This window comes from Papaver somniferum, chromosome 6 (assembly GCF_003573695.1).
Source record: "Papaver somniferum cultivar HN1 chromosome 6, ASM357369v1, whole genome shotgun sequence".
NCBI classification, from domain to species: Eukaryota; Viridiplantae; Streptophyta; class Magnoliopsida; order Ranunculales; family Papaveraceae; genus Papaver; species Papaver somniferum.
This window is the reverse complement of record NC_039363.1, coordinates 117,828,959-117,845,953: the sequence shown is the minus strand read 5'-3', so window position 1 is coordinate 117,845,953 and position 16,995 is coordinate 117,828,959. Positions and strand designations below refer to the sequence as shown.

The 16,995-nt window shown below is 37.8% G+C and overlaps 1 protein-coding gene and 1 pseudogene across 1 annotated transcript; one reads left to right on the top strand and one right to left on the bottom strand.

Moving 5' to 3' along the window:
* The first annotated feature begins 561 nt into the window (after positions 1–561).
* LOC113291370 lies at positions 562–3,908 on the top strand (annotated as a pseudogene).
* A 9,606-nt stretch (positions 3,909–13,514) lies between these two features.
* LOC113289012 (calcium-dependent protein kinase 29-like) lies at positions 13,515–16,289 on the bottom strand. Its single transcript, XM_026538171.1, has 8 exons — positions 15,454–16,289; positions 15,220–15,363; positions 14,953–15,105; positions 14,719–14,834; positions 14,442–14,609; positions 14,199–14,326; positions 13,880–13,979; positions 13,515–13,778 (listed from the first exon to the last, which is right to left on the bottom strand). Exons 1-8 carry the CDS (start codon positions 16,175–16,177, stop codon positions 13,698–13,700), a joined length of 1,614 nt encoding a protein of 537 aa, XP_026393956.1. The 5' UTR covers positions 16,178–16,289; the 3' UTR covers positions 13,515–13,697.
* Between the last annotated feature and the right edge of the window lie 706 nt (positions 16,290–16,995).

Here is a 16,995-nt window from a genome sequence, read left to right as displayed (position 1 = left end):
GCTGCTGATCTCTTGGCTAATGCATGTCTGACTGGTGGTTTTGAAGAGATCGCCCCTAGTTTCTTTTCTGCAGACTTGAAGAAGATTGTGTTAGAGGATGCAAGTGGTAAAGCCTATGTACACAATATCAACAGTGGTAGTTACCGCTGTTTGGTAAAGTCTTTGTGCGTTGTTTTGTTTCTGGTAGTTAATGTTGAGTTATAGGCTGTAAGCCTTATGTTTTGTTGGTCCTATTTTTTTTCTTTTTTTTTTCCTTGTTTTTGTTGGGGTATCCGCTTAAAACTGGTCATAATGGTAACATTATACATTTCTCTGATATTTAGTAAAATCGATGTGTGTTATTCCGCAAATCTGACAGATCGGCGATCGACTTACGTTTTCTTTTCTTTTTCTGGTACGCGATAGTCGGACCAAGTCCCTACCCAAATCCAATCAATTATACTGGCTCTATTATCAGACCCAACCCGGCGAACTCATCTATACAACACTACTTTAATGAGAAACCATTGAGCTATATAAACTTGGACCTGACCTTACGTTTTGTTAGAAGTTAGGAAAATGCTGAACTAAACAACCAACAAGTGCACAAGGTTCTTTTGTTTTTTAATTTTAACACCCCACATGAACTTCAATCTTCGTCTCCTTTTTCTGAAAATTCCCCAAAATCCAACCGGTAGACAATATTCACCATCCAATCCAAGAACAAAAAACAAATTCCCGTAAAATAAGTGGCAGTTAGGATCATCAAAACTTCTCTTGATATGGAGGTGATAGAGATTAGTAATGGATAGTGAAGCTCATCGTTGTGTATCTCTACGGGCAACCCGTAGAGCAGACCGGAACAATACTCAATCACACATACTTAAAGGTAATTATGTTATAATTATTGATTTCATTTCAACCAGTTTCTGTTTTTGAATCTCTTTCAAATGAGTTAATTCTTTTTTGATGGAATGAATGCAGATGTTGAAACACCACAAGATTACCCATCCAAGATAGTATGGAAGAAGGGTTTTATTCGATTAGTTCTTGTTGCGGGCATCTTATGGATGTTAATCATTCTTACTTTATGTTTCATGTCTGGTCTTGCCAAACTTCTATCACTTTCCTTTCAGGTATTCTCATCCTTCTGCCAATTCTACCTCTGAACATGTATGTCTTTTATTCCTATTATGTTTCCATTTATTGTTCTTGACATTGTTAGCATGTGCTGTAGGATACCCGAATTGTGATCCCTGCACTAATTCTTATTGTTAAAGATGAAAATTTTGAACCCCTTGGATTTGGAACTAGTGTGTGTTTATTTCTTTTAACTTACAAATTTCACATCTCTAAGATTGTTTTAATGGAAGAACTAATTTCAAGATGTTGTTAACTACATCTTCTTATAGGAGACGTTTGGAGTATTGGTGATTGACTCTTGCATTTAGTGAGCAGATTCGGGGTGCTATCTGTGCCTTTTTTTGTTATACATACTGACTACGATTTATGTTTTGTTATCAACGGCGCAGCAATTTGTAATAGAGAAGGCAAATTTATGTTAGTGTTGAACTCGTTGGGATTTAAACCAAAGCCACTCCACCGTAAGATTCCTGCACCTTAATTGGCTTTTGTGCTCTTAAAACCTTGATTTCGACTGCAGACTCTTTAATGTTTGTTTTTTTATAATGCAACTAGGTTGTACAATTCCTGTTGCCGATGATCCAGATTCTATAGTCATACCAGAGAAAAGAACCCCAGACAAGTTCGTTGAAAATCTGTCATATATTTTAGAGGATGATGATTCTTCAACTAGTGGGTCACAATCAGCACCGCTTTTTGGTGGACATCAGAGTTGGGCACAGCGAGAACAAAGTTTCAAGTTAAATTCGTCTATGAAGGTAATAACAGTATTTTGGTAGTTGTACTTATGAAATTTTTGGTCTTACACACATTTTCTTAGCATTTCCACATCTATCAGCCCCGGGAGTAGCAGTCATAGAAAAAACACAAACTGAGTTGCTAACATTACTGATAGGTTAACGTCGGTTAATCCACCTCCGCCGTCTATCTAGGAGGTGTTCATAATGAAACTTGAAAGTTAGCAAGGAAAGTTCAGTCTGAGTTTTCTGTCTGCTGATGTTGGATTATTTCATTTGTATCGGTCCTGGTTGCGGACTCATTTGATATGGACATTCTAGCTTTAGTGTTATGTTTTATTGATGCTGTAGCTGAGAGACCTGAGTGACCTGTGGGATCTGTATTTGGTGCTTTTCAAGTGCACTGTGGTTTCATATGAAATGGAGGTGCTGAACTGGAACCAGCTGATGTTAAGTATGCCAAGAAATGCCGGTTTGTGGTTGCATCAGCCATTTTCGATGGGTATGATACGCCTCATCAACCTTCAAATATAAGCAGGCGATCCCAAAAGCTCTTTTGCTTTCTCATGGCCGTAGACCAACAATCTCTTGACTTCATCAAGGAGAATGTTACAGTCAGAGATGATAGTCGTGGAGGGAAGTGGGTTGGTATTTGGCGTCTTGTACTTCTAAAAACTCCACCCTATGATGAGCCAAGAAGGAATGGAAAGGTTCCCAAGATATTAACCCACAGGCTATATCCCCAAGCAGAATACAGCATATGGGTCGATGGCAAAATGGAACTTATAGTCGATCCATTGCTTATTTTAGAAAGGTGGGTTTGGTGAGATCTTGTGAATCAAGTAAATTTGGGTAAGTTTTATAAACTCATATATGTGATGCACCAAGGTCCATTTGTGTCCGAGTCTTCCAATTTAATCACATGTTTTCGATTTGTATTTTTTCTTTGGTAGGATTAGAAGTTTCAACTTGTCTGCGTGATAAAGAGAACCTCCCCTGAGGCACACATGAACAATCTAAAGCATGCAATTTTTTTGGCCTGACCTATTGCGTAGTACATAGTCTTGCACACCTAAATGGTATCTGGCTAACCTCATGATTGTTAATCATATTGGAACTTATGAACAAAACTATCTGTATATGTTGCAGATATTTATGGCGCGATAAGAATACATTTGCCATTGCTCGTTATAAGCACCACCAGAGTATATACGAAGAAGCAGATGCAATCAAACGCAGGAAGAGAGGACCTCGGCCTCTTATTGATCTCCATGCAAAAATATACGTCTACGAGGGAATGGAGCCATGGAGTGTGAAGAAAAAAACAGTTAGTGGTAAGGCAAAACTCCTCCTTTCATCCGTAATGCTAGAATTAGTATTTCAAAATTGTACAAAGGAAATCTTTCGTGTAAAAGCTGATGACCTGGTGGGTTGTAGATAGAACATCTCCGCTCTCGCTGGATGCATCATTCTTTTGGTGGGTCAGTAAAATCAATGACATGTATCTTGGATGCTTATGTTCATTTAATCCTGTGAAAATGAATCCATACTTTTTTACCTTGGTGAAATGTATTTTATGGTCTACTGCCTACATGTGTCATTTCTTCCATTGATACTGACACTCTTGCATTGATTTGATAATGCAGATGTGCCGGACGGAGCAATTATTATACGTGGACACACCGCATTGAACAACTTGTTTAGCTGCCTTTGGTTCAACGAGGTTAACCTATTCACACCGAGGGACCAACTGAGCTTCGGTTATGTTGTTTACAGATTAGGGTCAGCATTCAAGTTCTATATGTTCCCTAACTGCGAGTATAACTCACTGTTTGTATTGCATAGTCATACTAGGGAACATTCTTCTGTTGTTGAGTGGGTTAAGTCTTTGGATGAGTTCAAACGTAATAGTACACTGAAAGAGAGCAGAGGTGGATTAGGCTTGTGGATGCCTTACCCTGGTGACCTTGATTCAGTTTCCCTTCCACCTGTAACAAGAACATCACAGGCAGGCTGATGTTATTTTTTGTAATTTAATTTTGTAACTAATTTTCCTAATTCTTGGAGTCCTCTTATTAGGTTAAGTCTGTTTTTCTACCATTCTTGATCTGAAAAAAGCAAAATCACGTAAAGCTTATCTCGGGTAAATCCTTAATTTTTTGCCAACTGATTCATACTGGTAGTCTGGTACCATACAATGTTTGGTGCACATTCTAGGCTAGATGGGATACGGTGTCTCGTCTTGTTTCATTTGGCATCTGACGCCTTTGAATTTCCTTGCATATAGAATTTTGATGTCATCTATGATTTCTGGGAAAGGGATTACGTCAAAATTTTGATTATGTGCGACAGGTATTGAGACATTTAGCCCGTAGTAGACGCCTGTTGACTGGTGAATATGCCGAGTCTAACTCTTCTACCTGGTAAAGAGTCTAATTTTATGCACATTGTTTCAACGAGGGTCGTTTTAACATCCCTATCATCGGTTAGCTTCAGTTAAGTAGTTTATTGAATAACTACGGACAAACATAAAGTCAGAGGGAAAAAGTTACTTTCTCTCTCTGAGCCAATCTCTGCCACTCGGCGATCAATTCAGCTTCACGATTTCGCCATTAATGTGATTCATTTATTTTTGCATGTCTAAATTTGAAGAATCAAGTTACCGTTAAGAGATTTAATTGCTCTCCTGTCAATGTCTAAAGGAATTTTCTAACCCATAACTGCTTTTTCTCAATTTTAAATCTTAGATTCCCTCTGGTTTTGTACTTTTGTCTTAAAGTTTTCGTTGTATCCCTCACTGTTCCTGTCCTTTTCTTTATGGCTTACAGGTTCTGATACCGATCGAGTTTGCTTGTCTTGTTTAAGACTTTGGTGACGTTTGTCCCAGTCAAAGAGAGTTTTCTCGATTCAATAGCAACTTCGAAGATTCCGTCTTGTCGATTAAACGATGGTATGAAACAAGTTGCAAAGTTCTTTTCTTGTTTCTTGATACTTTCAATACTGCTATGACAAATCGAACACGTCTCAAAATGAATCAAACACATAGAATAATAAGAATCCGAAAAACCTTTATAAATCCAATTAATCTGTTAGTTAAAGCATCATCATCTCATTGTGTATTCAAATTCTCCAACATTCAATTATAATCATGGCTTCTGAAGATGTCAACAACCTTACTAATCAACTTGATACAGCTTCAATTGAGTCTTCTGATGACATCAGAAAAGTTATCAATGTTGCTCAAATAATCCCAAGCATTTGCCTTCAAAAAAATGGTAGTAGCATCATCGGAAAAGTTATCTCTCACACCAACATGAGCAGAGGCCTTGCTGAAAAACAAGCCAGATTGATCTGGGGAAACAAGGTTGGAAGTTTTGAGCAAAGAAAGAAAAGCAAAAATCTGTTAACTGTCACTTTTGAATCGAAAGAAGCTTGGAGATGGGTTTTAACTGAAGTGCCATGGTGTTTGGATGGTTTCCTGTGGATCATCAAGCCATGGAATCCAACTCAAAACTATCGAGACATTCCTTCTGATAAGCAGCAATTTTGGGTCACCTTCAAAGAATTGCCACATGAATTCCTCAATGTTCCAGTGGTTAATGAAATGGGGAACATATTGGGTGAAGTTAAAGAGTTGGATCCTGAAGATGCTAATCCGGTGGACTAAAATGATGTTGGAGCTCTAATTGAAATTGATATCTCAAGATCACTCATAAGAGGAGTCTTAGCTCAGAATGTTGCAGATTGCACTCAATGGATTCCTTTTTTACTATCAGAAGCAACCCCATCAACTGTGTCCAGCTTGCTTTATCTTTCATCACAATTATGATGATTGCAAAAACAAGGCTAAAGATGTCAGAGGTTTATCCCAGAAGCTGTTCAGGTTCCTAGACCGGATTCCCTACAATATGACAAAAAATGAATATTGGAACATTGATGATGCTCCTACCAGAATCTCTCTAAAGAAGAATAGCAAGAATAGAAAGTCCAACATGGTGTTATTTATAAGACCTGAAGATGGCCAGTACTGCAACTCAGTTTACACTGAGTATTTCCAAGAAGAAGGAAACTCAAGTGAAAACACTAACCGTGAAAGAGGCCAAAGCAGCAGGAGTGGAAATATTAGGAGGTTCAAAAGAACTAGGGAAAATGACAACTCTAGAGTTAGCTCTAATCAAATGGTTGAAGACTTTGAGGAAGGTGAATCAAGTCAGCAACAATGGGACAATAACCTTCAAATGAATGTTCAAGGAACTGGTGACTGGGACAAATACATAATCAGCAACCAAGACTCGGATGCAGGACAAGGAAATTCATCGGTACTCTCTTTTAACCTTAATACTCTCAAAACTTATTTTCTCACAACCCAGTTCATTTAATTGTATCTCAATCTCATATACAAAATGAAAATCCTAGCACGGAATGTACAAGGCTTAGGAAACAAATTAACAATAGACCACCTTAAGAATTGCATCTTTAACTATAATCCTGAAATTATTTTCATATCTGAAACGAAGTCCACTATGAAAAAAGCTTCATATCTCTTAAAACAAATGAAGTATCCTAATGTTTGGTGCAATAAAGATAGAGTGAAAGTAGGAGGTTTGGCATTACTTTGGAAAGATGGCTTGGAATTAGATTTCATTCATACTTCTAACTATATGATTAATGTGATCATTAAAACGGGGAAACTAACAGTGAGTAGTTTCTAACTTGTATGGTTCAATGGAGTTTCATTCAAGAAATGGGAAGGAATATGGACATTCCTTGGGTTATAATGAGAGACTTCAATTCTACTCTTACAGCTATGAAAGACAGAGTTACTCTATCAATCCTATACAATCTCACGCAATAATTATTAAATTTGTTTCTTCATTGGGCCTCATAGATATCCCATTCACAGGATGTCCTTTCATATGGTCAAATCACAGAACTCAACTCAATCAAGTTAGATACATACTAGAGAGATCCTTATGTTTCTCTTCATGGATGGATCTGTTTCCCAATGTTATTCTCAAAAACCTCATACCTTCTGGTTCAGATCATGCACCAATCCTGTTAATCACATACCCACAAAATGAAAACCTAAACAAACCTTACAGATTCTATGAACACTGGCTCCTCAACAAAACACGTAAAGATGAAATCAAGAGGAGTTGGAGATGCAACAAACATGAAACTGAAGCTATCAAGTTCACAAACAAAGTTAGAGATAGAAGGGACAGAAGGAATGGAGAATAAAGGAATATGGAGATACATATAGGAAAATAAAAGAAACTCAAGATTGTATCCAACAATGTATCAACCAACAACAGATAGACATTCAAGAGCATCAAAGGCTACAACACCAACTAAAGACTCTGTATGACACCAAAAAGAAAATTGCTTATCAACATTCAAGAGAAAATATAATCAAATACCATGACAGAAACTCCAAAATGTTGCATGCCCAAGCCAATTACAGAAGAAGATGCAATTAAATCTACTCTCTGAAGAACAAGAGTGGAGAATATAAGGATACAAGGGTAGAGATAGCTGAAATCCTAAGGGAACATTTCCAAGAAATTGCCACAACAAGTCAACCAGATGAACATAATGAAGTCATGAACCTAATCACTCGTTGCATCACAGAGGCTGAAAACTTAGAGTTAACTGTAATTCCAACAGAACAATAAATCAAGAATAATGTGTTTCAAATAAAATATTGGTCTGCTCCAGGACTAGATGGATTCCAAGCAGGCTTTTACCAACAAAACTGGGAGATTGTGGGTGCAGATGTAGTCAACATGGTGCAAGAATTCTTCAGAAAGGGTAAAATTCTCAAGGAACTTAATCACACATTTCAAACTCTCATTCCAAAGAATAACTGCATTCAAAACCCTTCAGACTTCAGACCCATCAATTTGTGTAACATTTCTTACAAAATCATCTCAAAAATCATGACAAATAGGTTGAAACCTCTGTTACATTAATTAATATCCACATGGCAAGATGCTTATGTTCCTGGAAGAAACATAATAGATAACACTATCATTTCTCATGAAGTCATACATTATACGAAGACAAAAAAAACAAGTAATGGTGCAGTGGCAATAAAGTTGGATATGTTAAAAGCATTTGATAGAATGGAGTGGAAGTTCATCATCAATATTCTGAAGAAGTTGGGGTTCTCTGGAAAATGGTACAATCTTGTAAAGCAATGCATTTCTACAACAATAATATATATCCTGCTAAATGGCTCCCCAATTGAAACAATCCAGCCAACAAGAGGATTAAGACAAAGTGATAGTCTATCTCCATACTTGTTTATAATCTGCATGGAGGGATTTGGCAGAATGATTCATGCCCTCAGTGATCAACAAAAGCATAACTCATATTTTCCCAGCAAAGAAGAGTTCATCAATATCTCATCTGTTCTTTGCAGATGATTGCATTCTGTTCTCCTCTGCCAATGTGAATTCTATCAACAATCTTAAGAACATAATCAATAAATTATGCAAGGTGTCAGGCCAGATAGTGAATTTGAACAAGTCAAGCTTACACTTCAACAAAAAACTAAATGATGAAATAAAACAATAGATTTTTGGTATTCGAGATATGAACATAATGCCACTGGAGAAAAAATATCTGGGCATTAATCTTTTCATTAGCATGCATAGAACCAATTGCTTCAGCAACATTCAAGAAAAAAATGCAACAAAGACTTCTATAATGGCAAGTAGGGATGACTAATCAAGCAGGCAGAAGCATACAAATCCAATCTGTCACTAATTCCATGGCACAATCCCAAATGAGTTGCTTCATACTTCCTCAACAAAACATAAACAACTTAGAAGCCATTCAAAGAAGATATTGGTGGAACAAGAAACAAAGTAAGGGAGGTTATTTCAAATCTTGAGAAAGTGTCAGTGTTGATGGTGGTTTTTAGTTCAGGGCTAAAATTGTAAAACCATGTATTTAATGTGTCGTCGTTCTGCAAAGAAACAAAGCCATTTAAAAGTGATGAGTGCCTAGGCCTCTTTACTTATATATGTATTGAGCAATTCAGTATATTTATATATGAAATTTATCCAGAATGGTGCATGTAACAACAATCCCAAATATTCGATATATTTTTATCTTCCACCTGCATTACTCACTAATGCATGGCCTGTCGAGTATTTATTCTAGGCTATGTTCCCCAGCTGAACTCTTGATATTGACATGACATGATAATTAATGTTCGCTCGCAGCTGAGTCGCATGAATTTCCCGTAGTGTCAGGATTAAGGTGCGCATGGAAGTACTCAATTAGAGGCACGCAAAGTTATGATGCCCTGTGAGATAAAATTAGTGATTTTGTATCAATGCGCAAAATTCACCAAAATTGATTGATTTTGTGGAATTGCAAAAATTGGGTTTTCGCGGCCTGCACAATATCTTGAACCCTATTGGTCGAGACCAAACCTAGGAAAACTAGGAAATTGATCCACCATGGAACTAGTAGGAGTAAATCCTACCAAAAAATGGGAAATATGAAGAAAATAGGAAACCGTGACCCACTGGAGCAGTGGCAGAAAAGGCTTGGCCGCGCCAATTTGCCCTAACTCGAGCTTCCTTTGGCCAGCGCTCCTTCTTCTATTTTGTTGGCCGTCTCTTTTCCCATCGATCAATCAAATCGCTCTAAATACGGAGCCTACACTTTTAATTAAAGGTGGAAGTTGGTTGGTCGACACACTTAAATTCCTTAAGAAATTGAATTTAGGTTGCCCATGCTAGTCTCAAAACGATCACAGCCGGCCGATTTATCACACTTAGCTGCCTCATGGCGTGGCCAAACAAGATCCACAACATTTACCGGTGGGCCCACTTCCGTTCCATCCAATCGGAACTCCTCTAGCCTGCAGGCACCATCCATGATCGCTAGCCAAACTAGGATAATCACGCTGTTTAAAAAGAGGTTTAACGAGGTAAGATTGGCCATGACAGTCTCGAATCTATCGTGGTCGTCCAACTTAGACATCCTAGTTGAATGGCTTAGATTTTGTTTTGGGAGACCGGTGAAGTACCGGTATGCTCACCGGCGACTCTCCTTTAGCCTTGGCTAATCATGTTGCTCACGACCTGCTAGCTGCACATCAAACCGATCACTCAAAGTAGGTTGGTTGTGCGGTTTTGAAACCTAATAATTTATGTTAGCGGCAGCACATTACTGTTTCAAAGCGATCTCGGTCGTCCAACTTGGCTAACCAAATCGACCGGCCCAGATCCAATTCTAGGCGGCCAATGAAGTTCCGGAACGCCATCGGCGACTGGCCTTTATCCCTGACCAATCGAATTGCTCCCAGTCAGTGGCTAACGCCTAAAACCGTTAGCTCAAAGTAGGTTGGTCACACGGATTTAAAATCCTCAAGATCGACAAACGGCAGCGCACAACTGCCGCAAATCAATCTCGGCCATCCAACTTCACCAGCCGAATCGACCGGCCTAGATCTGATTTCGGGGCACCAATGAGATGCTGCCGTGATCGTCGGAAGCCCCTCTTACATAAGAACTGATCGGCCAACCCTCAGCCTACCCATACGGCTCTTGGCAGCTTCCTGAAGATGGTTGGTCATGCTCCTTTTAAGACATTAAGTTCTGCGACCAATCAAGACAGGCTCTATACAACGATGCTTCATGAACATCGAATATTTTGAGCTGCTTGCTTAAAAGCGATGCTTTATATGCATCAATTACAAACGATATTTTATAAATATCGACTTCAAAAATAACATAATTATTTGACCTAAGAGCATTACATGTTATTTCCCGCGTCAAATCTCACAACTTGACTTGTAATGTATGACCGCGCGCCGCCTAGATTGCGTGTGATTGCTCAAAATAATTAGGTATTGCAAGGAAGACCCCTCAGCAATTTGCTACATATTTTATACAAAATATCCGAGACATCAAACATGTCACAAACCGAGGGATGTTCATCATGGTATTGGTCTGGAGGTTTACAGCGTGCGGCACGACATACCCATTATGAGAAAGTGTCAGGAAAGGCAGATAGTTAGTGATGATAGAGAAATAGTGGGAATAAAACCAACCGGTCTTCCCCTCATAGTTTCACCATTATACACAATCCCACTTCTCCACCACTCAATTATTTCCACTTCCTATGAGATCAGGGTGTGCTCGATTATGACTTATATAAATAGATTTTCAATCTATTTCAACCAACAACGGTTAACAACACAAGTATCCAGAAAACATAAAAAGAACTTATAGCTTACATTCTGTAAGCAAGTTCCACATTCTGATACAAGTCATAAAACAACCATACCTTCAGAGTTAACCATTCTGATCTCAACACCTTCTTCGCTTCCCTCCCTAAGATCAACCCTTCTCCTTCATTTTGTGACTGAAGCAAGACTGGAACGGCCATTTCTTGGTTTAGGCCAGAATTGTACAGATTGATCTCTCGAATATAAAGTACTCATGTGCATTACATTTGTTTAGGGTTTAGATTCGTTTCTCGGCGACACACCCAATTTACCATTTCTAGCAGAATCAGTTTTTACCCCAAAACAGTCAGCATTCCAAAAAGATGGGGAGGTCTAGGATTCAAAAATCTAAAGGTATTTAATGAGACAATGATTACAAAACTAGCTTGAAGATTAGTTCAAGAAAAAGAAGGAAAATGGGTTGAAATTCTGAAAACTAAACATTTTGAAAAGAAAAATATTCTTCAAGATGATATCTCAAGCAATGGAAATGCCATATGGAAAAGTATATGTACTGGCATTAGTTGGGTGAAGCAATTCCATATATGGCAGATTGGAGATGGCAAAAATGTTTATATGTTCAGAGATAACTGGATAGAGGGTTGCACTGCTCAGCAAATCCAACAAAAATTTCTCCACTTATGAAGAGTGTTCATACTACATGAAAGTGAATGAGCCGTTTGATGATCGTACTCAAAGCTGGAACCTAAATATGCTACAAAAATACTTCACTCAAGACCATATGGAGAAAATTCTAAACATCAGACCATCTATACAGAATGAAAATTAAATTCTATGGTCTCTTAATTACAAGAAGTGGTCACTTTACAGTCAATTCCACCTACAAGGAAATTCTCTGACCGAAGGATCCAAGCTTAGCTAGTAAAGAAGATGAAGCTAAATTCTGGCTCACCATATGGCATCTTCAGATTCCACACAAACGCCAATTATTCTTGTGGAAAGTAGCTCATGATATCATCCCTATTAATGAAAGATATGCAAGGTATTCTCAAAATCAGGAGGTGCAACGCAAAGATGCAACATTGATGAAGAAAATATTACTCATCTGCTGATTCAGTGCAATTATGCTAGAAGTGTGTGGAATGCAATATCTCTTGAAATAGCTCAAGAGCCAAGTGCTTTCACATACATCAGGCAATGGCTAAGAAGTTGGTGCAATTCAGATAACGACATCTCTTTTAACAAGAAAGCTAAAATAAACCTAAAAGTCATTACTATGTGGTTTATATGGAAGTCCAGATATGAACTAATCTTTGACAACAGCAGATGCACAAGCTTAAGCTTAAAACACAGGATCACTACTTTCTGCAATGAAAACAATATTCACACTAACTTTAGTTGTAACCAGGTTCAGGTGGCTAACAATATAGGTGAAATAAATGTGGCCAGTTACACTGACAACAAGCACTGGGAACCACCTCCTATAGGAAAGCTCAAAATTAACATTGATGCTTCTGTTTTGCCTGATAATTTTCATGTTGGTATTACTCTAATTATAAGGGATTTTACAGGGAGGATGGTGGAAGCCTGGACTTTGGTAGAAAGGGTTAGAGATGTTGCTCAAGCTGAAGCAATTGCAGTTCTAAAAGCTCTCCAGTAGATCATCCAGTTGCATCTGCAGAATGTTATTGTGGAGGGAGACAACAAAGAAGTTATGGAAAGCATCAGTGGAACTTATATCATCACCATATGGGAAGATAATAATGTTGTTAGGGAGTGTCAACATTTAGTCAAGTGTTTAGGTAATGTCCAAGTGTGTTTTAGAAGTAGGAAAAGTAATCAAGTAGCTGACCTACTTGCTAAGTTTGGTAGGAATAATAATTATGCTAGGAAATGGGGTTATGTACTCCCTATGTGTGTTAGTTCTAGATTAGAAGTTGAAAAAATGTCATGTAATGTTTAACTCTGCTTTGCCTTGAGCTTAATGAAAATCTTTTAACTTTTTTTTTTCAAAAAAAAGAAAAGGAGTTTATTGATTGGTGACACTACTGTGTTCTCAGAATTTCGCCTCTTGTTCAATACCTACCAAATCTAAATCAGATGATGAGCTTGAAATGCTACTGGAGTGTGCACAAAATCAAACTTTTTGGTGAGGAAGTTTAGATATCCAGGTTTTTTGGTAAGGTGTCTCAGCTACTTGCATTTGGCATCTGACGCCTCTGTAATGCTTCACATTGTCAACTTTGACATCGTAGCCCATGGCATAACCTTAGAAGCAAAGACATTGGACTTGCATATTTGCTGGGGCATAAACCTTTTCTACTTGGGGAAGCAGTTAGATGGATATCTAGGTGTTTATTTTGAAAGTTGGCAAGTTTTCACCATCTTTTAGTGGATCATTTTTGTTGCATTTTTTAGGAAATAATATTCTTGTAGATGCTAGCTGCTACTAGGAGTATGGATTCAAGTGATTCCTGGGATAAAATGTTACATGATTAAATATTATTTACATAACATTCTAACAGGACTTGCAAGAATTACTTCATCAAAGAAAATTAAACAGGTAATACACTGCAAGAAGAACCGGCCATTCTTTATTTTCTGATTTACTTGCAATGACCAGATGGTTATTCTGGTTGTGGTCCATCAGTTTCATGAGATCCTTTTCTCATCATGGCGACAAATTCCTCATAATCGATATGGCCATCCTGCAAACACACATTAAACTCCATAGTATAAGCAAGCAAAAATCAAAGTAGGCCATTTAAAATGCAATGTACACGAACACTTGATCTGGAACTCAACTTACTTTATCAATGTCAACTTCGTTGATAACTTCATCGATAGTCTCTTCGTCTCCCATTCCATATTTACTCATAGCATGTTTAAGTTCATCTCTTGTGATAAACCTGTATGTGGACGATAAGAGAGCATAAATTTTCTTGTACCAATTTTGCTGAACTGTTCTAGTATTTTAGAATCATTTTTTCTGATTGAATCTACAAAAAGCATTTAAGATGTCTACTACTACAACAATGTTGCATCCCCAGAGCAAGATGTCTAGGCACCATCCATGTTAAGGATCTAAAGTTTCTTTAAGAGACATATGAAGAGTTAAAAGTACTGACCCACTCCCATCTTTGTCGAAGTATTGGAACGCTTTGTACAGGTTCTCTTCTTTCTCTAACCGATGCCGGTGCATTGTGGCGGTTATGAACTCATGGTAATCGATACTCCCACTCTGGTCAACATCAGCCTGACACGAATAAAACCGAGTTAAAACACAGTGTAATTGCTATCAGAGTTGCTGCCTAATTGACCAAAAGAATAACACGGTAGCCAATGACACGGCCACTATTTTGCTTACTTACTGCATCCATTAGTTGCTTGATTTCGGATTCTGTAAGTTTTGATCCAAGTCTGTGCAGTCCATTTTTGAGCTCTTCAATGGTAATAGTTCCGCTTCGATCAGTATCCATGTTGTTAAACATTTGCTGCAGGCCTTTAATTTCTTCTTCCGAAAGGTTTTCTGCCATGACCTTCAAACAAAGCCAAAGCATAACATCAGGGTCAGAAGCCCAACCGCAAGTGTACAAATAGCATACTGTTCTATGAAAACTCATTTCAATGTATATTTTGAGGGATGACCTTTAGAGTGAGTTTCTTTAACTTGTTCATTGCTCTGAATTGCTTCAGCCTAATGAGGACAGCACTATCAATAGGTTTATCCGATGCTTCACCTCCTTCTTTCATCCAAGGATGTTCTACTCATATAGAAACGCTAAACAAAGTTACGGCAGTTTTCCGACGCGTAATTAATCCATTTAACGTAGAAAACATAAAAAGTAAAATGTGGCAAGCCTACTGGAACAAGTTACTAACCCATAACTTGGCTAGCTGTGATCCGTTTCTTAGGGTCTTGTGTTAGCATCTTCGTGATGAGATCCTTTGCGGAAGCAGATATTGTAGGCCATGGTGCACTTTTAAAGTCGATGTGACCTTCTAAGATGGCATCAAATATCCCCTTTTCAGTTTCTGCAGTACACGCAGAAAAGCAAAACATCAGCTAGTTCGGTTTTAGCTTTGTATGTAATCCGCAGAAAAGCATGTACAATAAAACTTGAGTAGAAGTAAAGAGAATGCTCCTACCAGCCCAAAATGGAGGCACACCACTCAAGAGAATGTATAAAATGACACCAGCACTCCAAACATCTATTTCCTTTCCGTAGTGTCGACGTAATACTTCTGGAGCTACATAATAAGCGCTTCCGACAATCTCACGGTAAACTTTCCCTGGAAAGAAAATCCTGAGTAGGCCTATTGTATAAAGAAATGGATGCACAAAAAAGAAAATGAAAAGAACCAAAGTACAAGACTAATTACCATCTTCAATGAAGACCGAGAGACCAAAATCAGTAGCTTTAAGAGGAGAAAACTCTTCATGGTTAACTAACAAGAAATTCTCAGGCTTCAAATCTCTATGTAAAACACCCATAAAATGACAAACATGTACAACGTTAACAATCTGTCTAAATGTTCTTGCTGCTTCTTTTTCTGTATAACTTCCTTTAGCAGAAATCCTGTCAAAAAGTTCACCACCTGAACATAACTCCATAACTAGATGAACATTTTGTTTATCCTCATAAGCACCTTTGAATTCCACAATATTTGGTTGTCCCGTCAAATGTTGCAACATCAGAACTTCTCTTCTAACATCTTCAATTTCTTTTTTACTAACGAGTTTCCTCTTGGAAATTGATTTACATGCATATTTTACGCCAGTTGATTTTTCAGTACACAGATAAGTAATGCCAAATTGTCCTCTACCTAGTTCTTTATCAAGAACGTAAAGTGTACTTAAATCACAAAGTGGGTTTCCTAATATTGGTCCGATTTGTGAAGATAGATTTGGTTTTGATGGTATTGAAGAAAAAGTTGGTCTTGGATGTGGTTGCGGTTGTGGTGGTGGGGGTGGCGGTGAGTCTCTTGTTTGTGGTTGATAGAAACGGCGGGGTGGGGAGTCTTCAGGTGAAGATGAGATTGGGATATTATGTGATTTTGTGAAACATAGACCCATTTTGGCTATGAGTTTCAATAGATTTTCCATTTCATGTTTTGGTTTTCTTGTGAGTATTTGAAGTGTTGTTTTTTTTGTTTCCTTTACAAGGTATTGATTTCTTACTTTGTTTCTACATTTTGTGTTGCTGTTTATGTGTATAAGATTTGTTCTCTAATTTGCAGTTCATTTATCACTTTCTTTTAGCCCAAAGTGTACCTTGCTTAAACCAGAGAGCTAAAGGGAGAGAAGTGTGCACGACAGTTTCGCAATACCAAGCGTGTCACTAGGGACTCTCAGCTTATCCACAAAGCAAAAAATAATTGAAGTGCCTGATATTTCAACCCCAACGGAATTCAAGAGATGCTAAACTTTAACAGGTGTACTGAATTTTAATTTTTTTTTTAGGAAAATTCTAATTACACTAGGTTGAACGCCCGTGCTTTGGACGGGCTCAAATTAGTTGTCTCATGTTTAATAACTTATACTCTATATATTAATTAGTTGCTTAAGCATTTTCAAATTGGTATTTGACTGGGTACACAGGGTATCAACCCCATTTCGGCAGATGGAAGAACTAATTCTTAAAGTCCCATTTCAAAAATTAAAAGAAAAAATATGTATACATTCGCATACTCTTGATCTCTCAATGTAACAACCTCAACTCACATGTACAATAAAATTTGAATCTGCAAAAGATAGCCCAACCACCAAAGGCTTAAAGTTAAAAAATAAGTAGGACGACCCAATATATCCTAGTCAGCTAAACTTCATGTGCATAAATATTGTATCTAAAGGCTTAGCAGATTTGCAACTTACTTCCGCCGCATCCGTGTAAGAAAAATAACCAATATACACACATAAATTCG